This window comes from Astyanax mexicanus, chromosome 12, assembly GCF_023375975.1.
Source record: "Astyanax mexicanus isolate ESR-SI-001 chromosome 12, AstMex3_surface, whole genome shotgun sequence".
Lineage (NCBI taxonomy): Eukaryota > Metazoa > Chordata > Actinopteri > Characiformes > Acestrorhamphidae > Astyanax > Astyanax mexicanus.
The window spans coordinates 38,667,507-38,680,785 of record NC_064419.1 but is presented as its reverse complement, the minus strand read 5'-3'; the positions used below and the strand labels follow the sequence as shown (position 1 = coordinate 38,680,785).

Genomic DNA, 13,279 nt, shown 5'->3' with positions numbered 1-13,279 from the left:
AGCTGGAGTACTTTGTGATGTCAGGCAATGGACTGGGCACATCAGCTCCTGCATGACCACAAAATTGTTTTCTCATTTCTACTTTGATTGTATTTTCAGGGCAAGGAGGCATGCATGGCCAAAGATTTTGTGGTTTTTGGAGGAAGGATGGACCATAGTTCCATTTAGAGGATGATGCCAAGGAAGTTAGGTTAAGACCTCTAGTTATATAGTCTGCAGGATTATTCTTTGAGTCCACATAATGCCAGTCATCTGGGGAGGTGTGTTCTAGGATCTCTGTCAAACGATTAGCTACGAAAGGTTTGTAGCGACAGGATTCTGATTTCACCCATGTTAAAACTACAGTGGAGTCAGACCAAAAGAAGGTTTGGTCTATCTTCAAAGTTAATTCGGTTCGAAAGAGTTTAGCCAATTGCACCTGTTGGAAATTCCCTGAGAGCAGGTAAACTACATAGACCATAATTCTTTGCAGCAGGATAAGGCGGGGCTTAGAGGTTAAAATGGCACTGTCGGCCATTTTATTATTTCTTTGTTTGGCATGGTCTGAGGATTTGAACCTCTTTTGGATTGTGGACTGAGCTTCCAATGGATGTGTGTTTGTATAAAACATCCATCCTGTGTATCCATCCTGTAGATACAACCATCCTGTATAATCTCTCCATTCACCCTATGTCTCCCTACATCATCTTCCTTCCTCCATCCATCCTTTCCTCAGCCATGCATTAACTGTCCATTCATACACCTGCTCTGCCTCATCGTGAAATATGCTGTGACTCTGAGAATAAACTGCATCAGTTGAAGTTCTGTTCATCCTCCTGTGTTTTAATGGACACACCATCACGACAGCCACCCTTCCACCAAATGCAATCCAACTAAACTTTACATGGTGCCGAAACCCGGGAATGGCAGTTATGATGGATACAGATCAAGAGAACAGACGATCCACACGGCAGAGAAGGCCTCCAACCCATCTTCAGCAATATAACGTCGAGTCAGTGGGCTTTGGAAAGCCACAGGAACCCTGCACCACTAATCCAAGGCCTTCAGCTACCCATCTTAAACCTGGAGGTAGAGGGATCACGAATCCTGCCCCAGCACAACAACAATCTGACCTCAAGGAACTACAGGACGAGGTATGCAGCCTGAAAGAGACAATAAAACTACTTGTTGATCGTATGGGATCCCTGCATATTTGTAACAGAGACTCTGAGTCAGTAAATGTTTCTGAAGATTGCATTAGCTCTGATGATGACTTTGATGTTGATTACTCCCAACCTGCACAAAGACCTCATAGTTGTGTAGAATTTCAATGTTCTATACCTGAAGAGAACAGAGTTAGAAGTTCATGTTCAGCCCCATCTAGATTAGCTTTTCCCCATCCTGCCTCCCAATCTAGTTCTGTACAGCCTCAGCCTTTGATTGCACCCCAGTCTAGTGTTGTGCCTACTCATAATCCCCAGCCTAGGCCTCAGCCCCTTCAACCTTATCCTGCCTTTCCATCTAGTTCTTTACAGCCTCAGGTCTCCTCTCAGTCTGGTGTTTTGCCTCCTCATATCCCTCAGTCTAGCTCCCAGTCTAGCTCCCAGCCTCCTCAACCTCAGCCTGCCTTTCTATCTAGTTCTGTACAGCCTCAGGTTTCCTCTCAGTCTGGTGTTTTGCCTCCTCATATCCCTCAGTCTAGCTCCCAGCCCCCTCAACCTCAGCCTGCCTTTCCATCTAGTTCTGTACAGCCTCAGGTTTCCTCTCAGTCTGCTGTTTTTCCTCCTCATATCCCTCAGTCTAGCTCCCAGCCTAGCTCCCAGCCTCCTCAGCATTATCCTGCCTCCCCATCTAGCTCTTTACAGTCTCAGCCTCAGCCCCACACAGCTTTCCAGTCTGGTTTTTTGCTTCCTTGTAATCTCCAATCTAACTTCCAGCCTGCTCAGTCTTATCCTGCCCCCCAATTTGATCTTCCAACTCCTGCTGATTCCCAGTCTAACCCATTGCCTCCTTTGGCTTTACAGCCTGGTCTTTTAGTCCAACCTGCTCCCCAACCCATTCCTTCAGTACAGCCTGCTCCTGTATCCAACCTTTATGTCCCTCCTCTACCTGGCCTACAGCTTCCAACTGCTCCTGTACATAGCTTTTATGCGCCTCAGGCTCACTATACCAACTCTCCTTCCCAAACTCCTGTTACTAGCCATTATTCATCCCGTATAGTTACTCCTTCCTTTCCTGATTTTCGCAGTGATGACCCATATGAATTCATTATGTTGAAAATGGCATTAGACAACTTGGTACCCCCCTATGAGTCTGAGATGTTTAAGTATCATGTTTTATTGGACCACCTTTTGCTACCCTCTGCTCGCTACATAGCATTATCATATGCCCATGACCCACAACCGTACACCAAGTCAGTAGCAGCTCTTGAACAGCAATATGGTCAGCCACACCATCTTGCCCTGAGAGAGATATCCTCTATTTTGCAACTCCCTCGAATACGTCCAGGAGATTCAAAGGGTTTTCATGCCTTTGCCCTTAGAGTACAATCCCTAGTGGGAATGCTTCAATCACTAGGTCCAGGAGCTGGGACAGCAGAGTTGTCTTGTTCATCCCATGTCCAACAATTATTAAGCAAATTACCTACTGACCAAATTGCAAACTATGCACGGTACGCCCAGTTACACCATCCCCATGTCCAGTACAACTTAATGCACTTCAGTGCTTGGCTTCAAGGAGAAGCCCAATGCCAAGCTCTAGCATCTGGTGTTTTGGTCAGTAGTGAATACACAAGACCAGCTAGATCTGCCCCCATCAAGTCATTCAAACGTGAGAACCAATTTACAGTTCCTACTTCCTCATATTTCCAACAAGCTAAAGCCCAAGCCAAGAATCCAACTCTATCTGTGCATGCGAAATCTCAATCCTGCCCATACTGTAAAAGTCAGGAGCATAGCTTGACATACTGTTCCCAAGTTAGACTACTAAGCCCAAGTAATTTGAAGGAATGGATCAGAAGCAACGGATTATGTTGGCGATGTGCAAAACACCATCAAGCTAAGGAATGTAACCTTAAGAAACCCTGCCCAAAATGTCAGGGTCCACACCTTGGTGTTCTTCATGAAGCAAACAGGAAAACAGATGATTTAGTCCCTCAGCATTCGTCCTCCAAGGTACTCTACCTGAACCCATCAAGCTATTCCCCCAAAGTGCTTCTGAAGATGGTAAAGGTCATTCTGAGTTACAAAGGTCAGTCTTGCCATGCATATGCTCTTCTTGATGATGGTTCAGAACGAACAATGATCTTGTCACAAGCTGCAGACACATTACAACTTGAAGGAACACCTGAAGTTTTGGAGCTTCACACCATTCGGCAAGGTATTGAACAAATACAAGGCTCATCTGTAACATTCAATATTGCAGCAGCAGATAATCCATCTGAGCAATATGTAATCAAGGGAGCGTTCACATCCTCAAATCTTGCTTTGACTGAGCATAGCTATCCAATGAGCTATTTCAAAAGGTACTACCAACATCTGGAAGATCTTCCCCTGCCAGATTTTGACAATGCCATGCCAATGCTACTCATCGGAGCAGACAACACTTACCTGATAACTGCCATAGAAGAGGTGAGGGCTGGACCCCCTGGAACCCCTGTGGCCATTCACACACGATTGGGATGGACCCTGCAAGGACCAACTTACCTACACAAGGTAAAAAGCAAAGTCCAATGTATGCATGTTTCCACATCTTCCTCTGCTGAACTCATGCACAATGTTGAGAAATTGTGGCAAGTTGATGTCCTGCCCTATCAAAATGAACGAGAGGTCACACGATCTAAACAGGACACACGAGCCCTGGCCATGCTGGAAGAGAAATCTCAGACAGTCAAAATGGATGGTGTTCAACGTCACTCAACTCCCCTTTTGTGGAAAGATGAAATGCCTACCATTAAATCTGGAAAGGAAGCTGTATTCCCATTGCTTCGTAGCACAGAACGAAGACTGCAAAATGATCCATGTTTGACTGCGGTCTATGCCAAAGAGATCACAAGATTAAAAGACTTGGGTTATATTTCTTTAGTGTCCCCAGAACAAGAAGCTAAGTCCAATGCATCCTGGTACATTCCTCATCATTTAGTAGAACATAACCAAAAATATCGCATTGTTTTCAACTTTTCCTTCTCTCACAAAGATTACGTTCTAAATGAGCAACTCCTTCCAGGACCTATCCTTGGTCCTACATTAATTGGTGTACTCCTCAGATTTCGTGAACATCCTGTTGCAATCAGTGGCGATATCAAGGCAATGTTCCACCAGATCAGACTCCTTCCTGAAGACAGACCATTCACTAGATTTCTCTGGCGTGAGCAGATGACTGAAGCTCCTTCAACCTACGAATGGCAAGTACTACCCTTTGGGACAACCTGCAGTCCTTGTTGTGCTGTTTATGCACTCCAAACTCATGTCAGAAACCACCCTCAAGCAGACAAAGACATTGTAGACACAGTCTTGCAGTCTTTCTATGTAGACAATTGTTTGCAGTCCTTGAAAGATTCAAAACAAGCTAAAGAACTCATCACAAGGATCAGAACAATCTTGGCTGAAGGTGGCTTTGACATCTGTCAGTGGGCTAGCAATGATCCAGCAGTGATTGATGAACTCCCACTGGAAGCTCTGGCAACCAGCACAATTCAACTTTTGAATCAAGATGCTAACAATCCACTTGAAGGAACGCTTGGATTAACCTGGGACTGCACTTCTGACACTCTCGGTTATAAGTACCGTCCAGTGAAATACCACACTTTAACAATGAGGAATGTGTACAAAGTACTGGCCACCCAATACGACCCATTAGGTTACCTAAGTCCTTTCATCACTCGAGCCAAAATCATTCTCCAAAAATTGTGGTCAAAAAAGAGAGAATGGGATGACCCTCTCCTACCAGATTCCTTGCAACAATCCTGGCAGGAATGGGAAGAAGAACTACCAAGTCTGCATAACATTCGTTTTCCTAGATGGTATGGAACAAGTGATCAAGCAAGTGAACTGCATGTCTTCTGTGATGCTTCAGAACAAGCATATTGTTGGAAATTCCCTGGGAGCAGGTAAACTACATAGACCATAATTCTTTGCAGCAGGATAAGGCGGGGCTTAGAGGTTAAAATGGCACTGTCGGCCATTTTATTATTTCTTTGTTTGGCATGGTCTGAGGATTTGAACCTCTTTTGGATTGTGGACTGAGCTTCCAATGGATGTGTGTTTGTATAAAACATCCATCCTGTGTATCCATCCTGTAGATACAACCATCCTGTATAATCTCTCCATTCACCCTATGTCTCCCTACATCATCTTCCTTCCTCCATCCATCCTTTCCTCAGCCATGCATTAACTGTCCATTCATACACCTGCTCTGCCTCATCGTGAAATATGCTGTGACTCTGAGAATAAACTGCATCAGTTGAAGTTCTGTTCATCCTCCTGTGTTTTAATGGACACACCATCACGACAGCCACCCTTCCACCAAATGCAATCCAACTAAACTTTACAGTTACTGTATTAGTTACTACTCATTATTTATCATCATGGGTTAGGACAAGTTATCTCTGAGTGTATATCATCACATCACATCACATCTACAATTTTGAAATGTCAAAATTTAGTTTACTACATAATTTGAACAAACAAACTGTCCCTTACACTTTGTGTCAATATTTCATGATGAATGGACCAATAGAAATTCTTCAAAATTACCTGAAATAAACTCTTTTGACTTCCATTGAAAGTTACGAAGTTTTTTTTCTCTCTGTTCTGTAACGTTGCTATTTTGGAGATACTTGTTTTTCATTGGAGAGCAATGATACAGAACTCTTTATGAAGATCCAGAAGATAGGTTTAGTTATGATTATGCAGAAACATACTCGACCACAAGGTTTGCTTTTGTAGTTCTTCCTAAATTTGTACTGTTTTTGTGGGGAAAGGAAAACAGACGGGTTTGGTTTTTCTCTGTGTCCTGCGATGTCAGTCACACCCGAAGAGAGCCCTGCTGACTCTCTGTTTATTTACAGATGTCACCCATTCGTTTCTTGGACTTTTGTAGACCTTGGCGGGGTTCTGGTACCATGGATTGTTGAGCACATCTGGAGGAATGGAGAATGGAGTAGCCTTTATTTCTGCTTTTGGGGGTAAAGTTGAAAATGTGAAATGTATTTTCGTTCTTGAGAGAAGCATTGTGGGACGGTTCTGGAAGGTTCGCTAGGCTGTAATTGCTAGAAAAACTCGTTGTTGACTCAAGTTGTATTTTTTGAGTCATCTTGTCCAACCTGTGGAAATGAAAATCGTGAGCTGATTATGCTCCAACTGTTCGGAAAAACAGAAAAAACTGCGTGTTGACTCATCTGGTGTGTGTGTGTGTGTGTGCAAAGTGTGTGTATCTAAAGTGGGAAGGGGGATTACTGATTGCAGGTTGCAATATAACACTTTCGGATGGGCTGGAAACCCCCTCCCCCCTTTATTTTATTTCGCCAGGAAATTACAGCTGTGGTTCTTAAGAAAACCGGTCCACCATCATTAAGAAGCGCCCCGAGGCCCCAGACACAGCGATTTCGCTCCCCAGTGCTGCATCTGTAAGTTCCCCATTTAGCGTCACACCTCACAAAACCATTAGAACCAGGGCATCACAGTTACCTCTCCCCTCGCCTGCCAAAGAAAGTGGCCTCCAGGCTGAGATCTCTGGTGCAACTGCACATTTTAGTCTTAAACGATCACCACAAGCCCGATAATAAACCCTCCTCCCCCTCAGCGGACACCTCGTTTTTCACTGGAAGTTACAATTAAAACCCCAATCCCGGAATGGGTTGGGACGATATGGAAAATGCTATTAAAATACTAAATTCAGGGTTTTTTAATGTTTACTTCTACTTTTTTGTTTCATTGCAAAGAGAAGAGAAGACATTTTTACGTTTACATACGGCTCTTTCTTTACATGACACATTTTTAACTATTTAACTAAGCATTTCTGGATAACACTGTGGATTGAACTGTTCACAGTCTTCTGGAACTTCTGAAAGTATTCCTGTGTGTTTCCCTATGCAGGAATTTCCAGGGCAGAGTATTCATATCTGTTATAAATGCAGTGTCACCTGAGTGCCCAAAGATCACCAGCATCCAAATCTAACTGTTGGCCTTGAACTCTAAGCACAGGGATTTTGGTTAAATGATGTACTGTAGATGGTGGGATATACAATTGATTGTCCAGTCATCATAATTTTATATTTAAAGAACATTTCATAAAATGTTACATCATTTTTGGATGCAGTTCAAATGTAGATTGATGAACCTCTTCCCATCTTTGTGTCTGAGAGACGCTTTCTCTCTAAAATGTTCTTTTTATACTCAGTCATGGAGATATGTATATAACTTAGTTTTGGGAGGAAGATCCACGCCCTCACTCCTCCCACTCTCCTCCCTATATAAACCGTCACTTCCTATCACTTCCTACCTGCTTATTGAGCAATCTCGTACCCACCTCCTCCCCATCTTCCTCTTTCTTTTTTATTGTCTACCTTTCTCTACATGTTTCTCTTTGCGTGGGGGGGCTTCAGCTTCACGCTTTTTCAGCGAAGCTGCCTCAAACTCCACCCCAAATACTCTGAGTTCACCCCCCCCTCTCTTCTTCTCTGTCCAGTCAAGGGCGTGGGTCAATACTAGCAAAATGTGAATTAGTTGCAAATTGTAAATTCTATTGTAGCTGTTTTTATTAGTATTGTTTACTTTTACAGCTTTTTGTTGCCATGTCCCAACATTTTTGGAATGTGATACAGGGCTTATTAATTTAATGAAGTTGAGCAGACAAAATATGAAATATCTCAGGATATCTGTTGTTCTCATGATCAGGCCAGAACAGGCAGGATGAGACAGGCACAGAGATGCAAAAAAGTATGTTTTATTTATTACACAAACAAAAATAAAATCAAGAGTCAGAAACAGGCAAAGGAAGAATCATAGGTTACACTAAACTCAAAAAAGGCAAAAACAGAACAAAAGGTTGATACACAAGAAAAACTAAATAAAATAAAACACAGAAAAACATGAAAATGAACAATAACACAAGCAAGAGAAACGCTTTGTATAGACAGACTGAACCAAATCTAATACTCAGCCCGCTGTAAGTGAAGTGCCGGGGTATATACAGTGCAGTGTTGTGCGTGAACGAGTTCAAAAGAACGCGCTTATTGAACACGCTAAATTTTTTCGTGAACGTTGAACTGAACGCAACACATTTTTTAATAAAGAACTTGAACGTGAATTAGTTCACTCTATGTGTCATGAACAGCAGACATCACTGTAAATGAACGTTGGATAGTTAATAACATACTGGCAATGACGCGGAGAGCGAGGGCGAGAGAGAGAGACAGAAATCGATTCTCCTTATGAACATTTTCATCACCTGGTAAGAAACCCACAATTGCAGTGTCATGAGCAAATGTCTACAAAATGTCAAAGAACGTAGTGATTTCTAGCTTGTAGTGTGAAAAAAAGTATTTATTTGAATATCTCACGAAAAAAGTAAAATGAATTGAACTTTGAACTAGTTCAGAATTAAAATTGTGAACTTTGAACGTGAACTGTTCACTTTGAGCATGTATGAACTGAACTTGAACTAGTTCAGAAAAGCTGTGAACTGGCACAACACTGATGATACAGTGCTAGAAACAGGTGAAGTCAATATTCAGATGATTGTGGTCTTGGAGGTCTCATGTGATCAGAGTCCTGGGCATGATGGGAACTGGAGTTCTTTGACAGTTCTTGGACAAAGTGTCAGAGGTTGGTTCTGACTATACTGTACCAACTTTTTCTGTTTAAGGTTGTACTTCTGTTTAAGGTTGGCGAATCCCAGATTCGAGATAAATTCAGCGTTTATTTCAGCAGACTCTCGGCCTGTGGCAGCTTGTTTACCCTCCTTTGGGCCCAAGCTCTATTTATATTTCTCCTTTTAGCATCGGTCAGTGCGATGGTGGGCCCGCAAGCCTTCTCAAAAGCCAAACAAGCAAAATGCAAACAAAAACAAACCGATAACTAAGGACACCCCCGTTTGATTCCTGATTGAGCACATGCCATCTTCGTGCAGTGAAGAAACTGGACTTTTCTTTTTTTATTAGGGTAAATATTTACCGGCGAGAGAGCAGCACAGCCGCTCTGTTAGGCTGCCAGGGTTCAGTGTCATCTGAGCCATTGTTTAGGGAATCGCAGGCTCGGTAAACAATCATTCGCTCTACATCTGCCTGCTGTTTATGTGTGTAAGGACTTGAACTGCTTGAAGTTGGGCCACACAAGCAAAGCTTATTGAGATTGTAAGCAGTCTGTCGCAGAGCTGATGACAAGGCACTTCTTACCAGCTTTGTCCTTTTCCTGTCATAAATATGGAGTAAATATACTTAGAGAATACAGGAAATTAGTGAAGGCAAATTAGCAATAGCATATAGAAAAAATAAAGTACTGCTGTGGTGTAATTACACAGTAATAGTCCACAGTTTGGACATACCTTCTCACTCAATGTTTTTCTTAATTTCTTTATTTTATCTATTTCCTACATTGTAGATTAATATTAAAGACATGAAAACAATTAAGGGACACATATAGAATTACGTAGTAAACAGTAATAAAAAAAAAGTCTTCTCCACATTAATCCCCTCATCTAAACCTGATGAACTGAGATGGTGATTTGAGGTGATTTTGAATGAGCTGGAGCTTCACAGAGTGAAGGAAAAACAGCAACTATTGTTCAGCACCTCCAGGAACTCCTTCTTTTAAGATGCTGAGAAAACTATTCCAGATGAAAATACCAAGAGTGTGCAGATCTGTCCGCAAAGTTAAATGTGCTACTTAGAAGAATCTAAAGTATAAAAAGTCAGCACGTGTTCCTGTCTAGCTTTAATATACTTTTTAATATTTTTAATTGCATTTTTAATATTAAACTTACAATGTAAAAAAAATCATAAAAAGAAAGAAAACGCACTGAATGAGAAGTCTACATTTTTTACTGGTATTTGGCTGGTTTAAAAAAAAAGTGACACATTTGTGCTATTCGTTGACAAGTTACATCTTTTTCAATCAGTAGTAAATCAGGCCTAAGGCATGTCACCAAGTGGAGGTGAATACAATTAGCTTTTTTTTTATGTTTGTGTGCTTTTTAGGCAGGACAGTAAAACCAGATCTTTTCTGGTTATGCTTGAGACAAGTGTAAACAGAATCCAGTCAAAGTGTATCCAATACAATGCCAGGTGTGAACAGGACCTGTAATACGGTGGGGACGTCACCCCTGCAGGCACGTAACAGTATTAGACGTCATTCTGACGTTAAATGACCAACATTAAACCTGAAATTAACGTCTACTGACGTTGGTGGCCAGCTGGGACAACTCGTCAACCCACACCACAGACTAGATTAGTAAAACATCTGCCATTCATCATTTTGGTTGAGAACTTTTGACAGTACATAGCAAGATTAGCCTGCAGACTTCTTCTGACAGAGGGATCTGCAGCAAGTCAGCAGAGGGACAGACGGAAACGTAAATGCTTTCAAATAAAATAATGAGTTTTGTGCTTTTGCTATTGCAGTTAAGCATAAACTAGCTTGTTCGTGTTTGTGTAGTAAGCATTCAGCATAATAAGAGGGCGTGGCCAGCAACAGCTTTTTTGCATTTCAAGTGTCAGAGCACAGCTCATTCTGAAAAGGACTGAAACTTGTAAGAATAGAGCTGGTGAGATCTCTTCTTTATGTGAGAGTGATTTTGTGGAAATAACCCACCGACCTACAGTATTATACTATATAGTATATTATGTATATTAAGTTTCCACATTAATTGCATGCATTAACGCTGACAGCCTTTGACAGTTTAAACTCATATTTAATTCGAATAATAGATTAAAACCCTAAACAGCTTGTTTTTCACAGTAACCTTGTTTGGTAATAAGAGCTCGGCACAGGGTGATACAGATTTTTATTACATTACCTCTCTGCTGGTGCAGTAGGTGGCACATTTCTGATACAGGTTTGATGTTCAGAGACTCAGAGAGAAAGAAAGTGAGAGACAGAGAAAGCTGTGGTGGATTATATCAGTGTTGGAAATTCCCTGTAGTAAAAGCAAAACATGCAGGATATATAAGTTGAAAGTGAGAGTTATCCTGTCAGGTAAATTTACAGCCGGACTCACAGACTACTGCAGGATAAACAGCTTTATTAGGTGAAGTGGGAGTTGTGGAAATCCCCTGTTCTGCAATCATTTGTTTATGGCCTGCGTCTTTTCTCTGATTGTTTGAGGTTTGTCTTTCACACTTCAGACAGATTCAGCCCAGCTGCTGCTGGGGGGTCTTCAGCAGAGCTGCTGATCTGGGGAAACTGACAAACCACGCCCTCTGCTGCACACTAGTGAAAATGTGCTTTAGTGTTTCTTTTAATGCTCAGTAGAGAAATACAGCTCTGGAAAAAATGAAGACAACACTTAAAAATGATAAGTTTCTTTGATTTTACCAAATTAAAAACCTCTGGAATATAATCAAGAGGAAGATGGATGATCACAAGCCATCAAACCAAACTGAACTGCTGGAATTTTTGCACCAGAAGAGGCACAAATCTATCCAGAAGCAGTGTGTAAGACTGGTGGAGGAGAAGAACCCAAGATGCATGAAAACTGTGATTAAAAAAACAAATACTGATTTCTGGACTTTATTGCATTGTTTGAGGTCGGAAAGCTCTGCATCTTTTTTCATTTTCTAAAAAAATAAGGCTCTCAGGGGTTGTGCACAATATGGCTGCACAAGAAAGGCAAACAGGTCTGAATACTGTCTGCCTCTAAGCCTGTCAGCTTGTGTCTTTTAGTTACGAATATGTCTCACTGTAAGACACTCCAAATTATCACTATTATTCATTCCAACATAAAAAAAGAGAAACCTTTTTATGGGCATTAATTTACAGATAAGCAAACTTTATTATTTTCTGGCTACGACTGGCACCCACACATAAGTATGTCATTCCAACGCCTTAACAAATTGTGGCTACGTATTAGGATCTCGTTCCCATGTGTTAATAAGTCGTGGCATAGATAATAATCTTGTTCCCATACCTGATTAAATCATGGCCATGCATTCTTTTTGATGTCACCTTAGGGGATCTGTACAAATATGTATTATATTTTGTGTAATAATTCATATATAAAATGGTCAGGATGTGTGGTAAGATATCAAGGAACCATGCTAAATTCAAGTTATTCATTGCTTACTTTACATAGTTTACAATACCATTTGTTTTTATGTTTTGTTTTTGATCACATACCAATATGGCATTATAGTGATGGTCTATGCAGGATAACAAATCAAACACAAATGTCAGATCCAGAGTCAGATTTACAATGGTGCTCCTAAAAGCAGTGAACTTAAAAAAAAATAGGAGCTGTGATAGTGAGCAGATGGCTCCACTAGGTGGAGCTATTTATCTTTGTATTTCATGTGGACCGCAGTTTCATATGGCACCTCTGTTCATAGTTTTGAAATCAATGTTTTCTATCATATAAAACCAATTTGTTTTAGATAAGATGTAAGTAAGATATAAATCGATGCTAATGTGTTAGTCTTGAGTCCTGAACATCTTTTGTTGTTGTGATTCCAATATAATAACTATAAAATAGAGGACACATGAGTAGAGCACAGTTCTGGTCTGGACCTGGACCTGTAAGTGACTATTCAGATCTATTTTTATTTGACTGCTTTATTATATTTAAAGTGTCTTTGATTTTGCTATTTATAGGTATATGTTTAAATAAAATGAAAATATTGTCATTTAGAGTAGTTATTTGCAGAAAATGAAAACAACAAACAATAAAAAAAGATGCAGAGCTTTCAGACCTCAAATAATGCAAAGAAAACAAGTTCATATTTATACAGTATTGAGTTCAGAAATCAATATTAGGTGGAATAACACTGGTTTTTAATCATGATCTCATCCACCAGTCTTACACACTTCTTTTGTTTAACTCTATTCCATTCCTGGTGCAAAAAATTGGTAAAATCAAAGAAACTCATCATTTTTAAGTTGTCTCTTATTTTTCTCCAGAGCTGTATATAGTAAGTTATATGGGGATGTATTTGTTTATTTGTGAAACAGATGTCATTTTATTAAATTAATGTATGCATGTTTTATTTTTTCAATGTTTAATTTCTTTTCCACGCGGAGGTATTAAGCACTTTTTATAATGCATTTTTAAAGCACTACTAAGCGTTTAATACTTAATACACTTCGCATTA

At 40.6% G+C, this 13,279-nt stretch overlaps 1 protein-coding gene across 1 annotated transcript; it reads left to right on the top strand.

Moving 5' to 3' along the window:
* The first annotated feature begins 424 nt into the window (after nucleotides 1-424).
* LOC125806058 (BRD4-interacting chromatin-remodeling complex-associated protein-like) lies at nucleotides 425-11,368 on the top strand. The gene is made up of 5 exons (XM_049485563.1): nucleotides 425-1,520; nucleotides 1,635-2,753; nucleotides 3,078-3,228; nucleotides 3,538-3,692; nucleotides 11,321-11,368. Exons 1-5 carry the CDS (start codon nucleotides 903-905, stop codon nucleotides 11,366-11,368), a joined length of 2,091 nt encoding a protein of 696 aa, XP_049341520.1. The 5' UTR covers nucleotides 425-902.
* The last annotated feature ends 1,911 nt before the right edge of the window (nucleotides 11,369-13,279 follow it).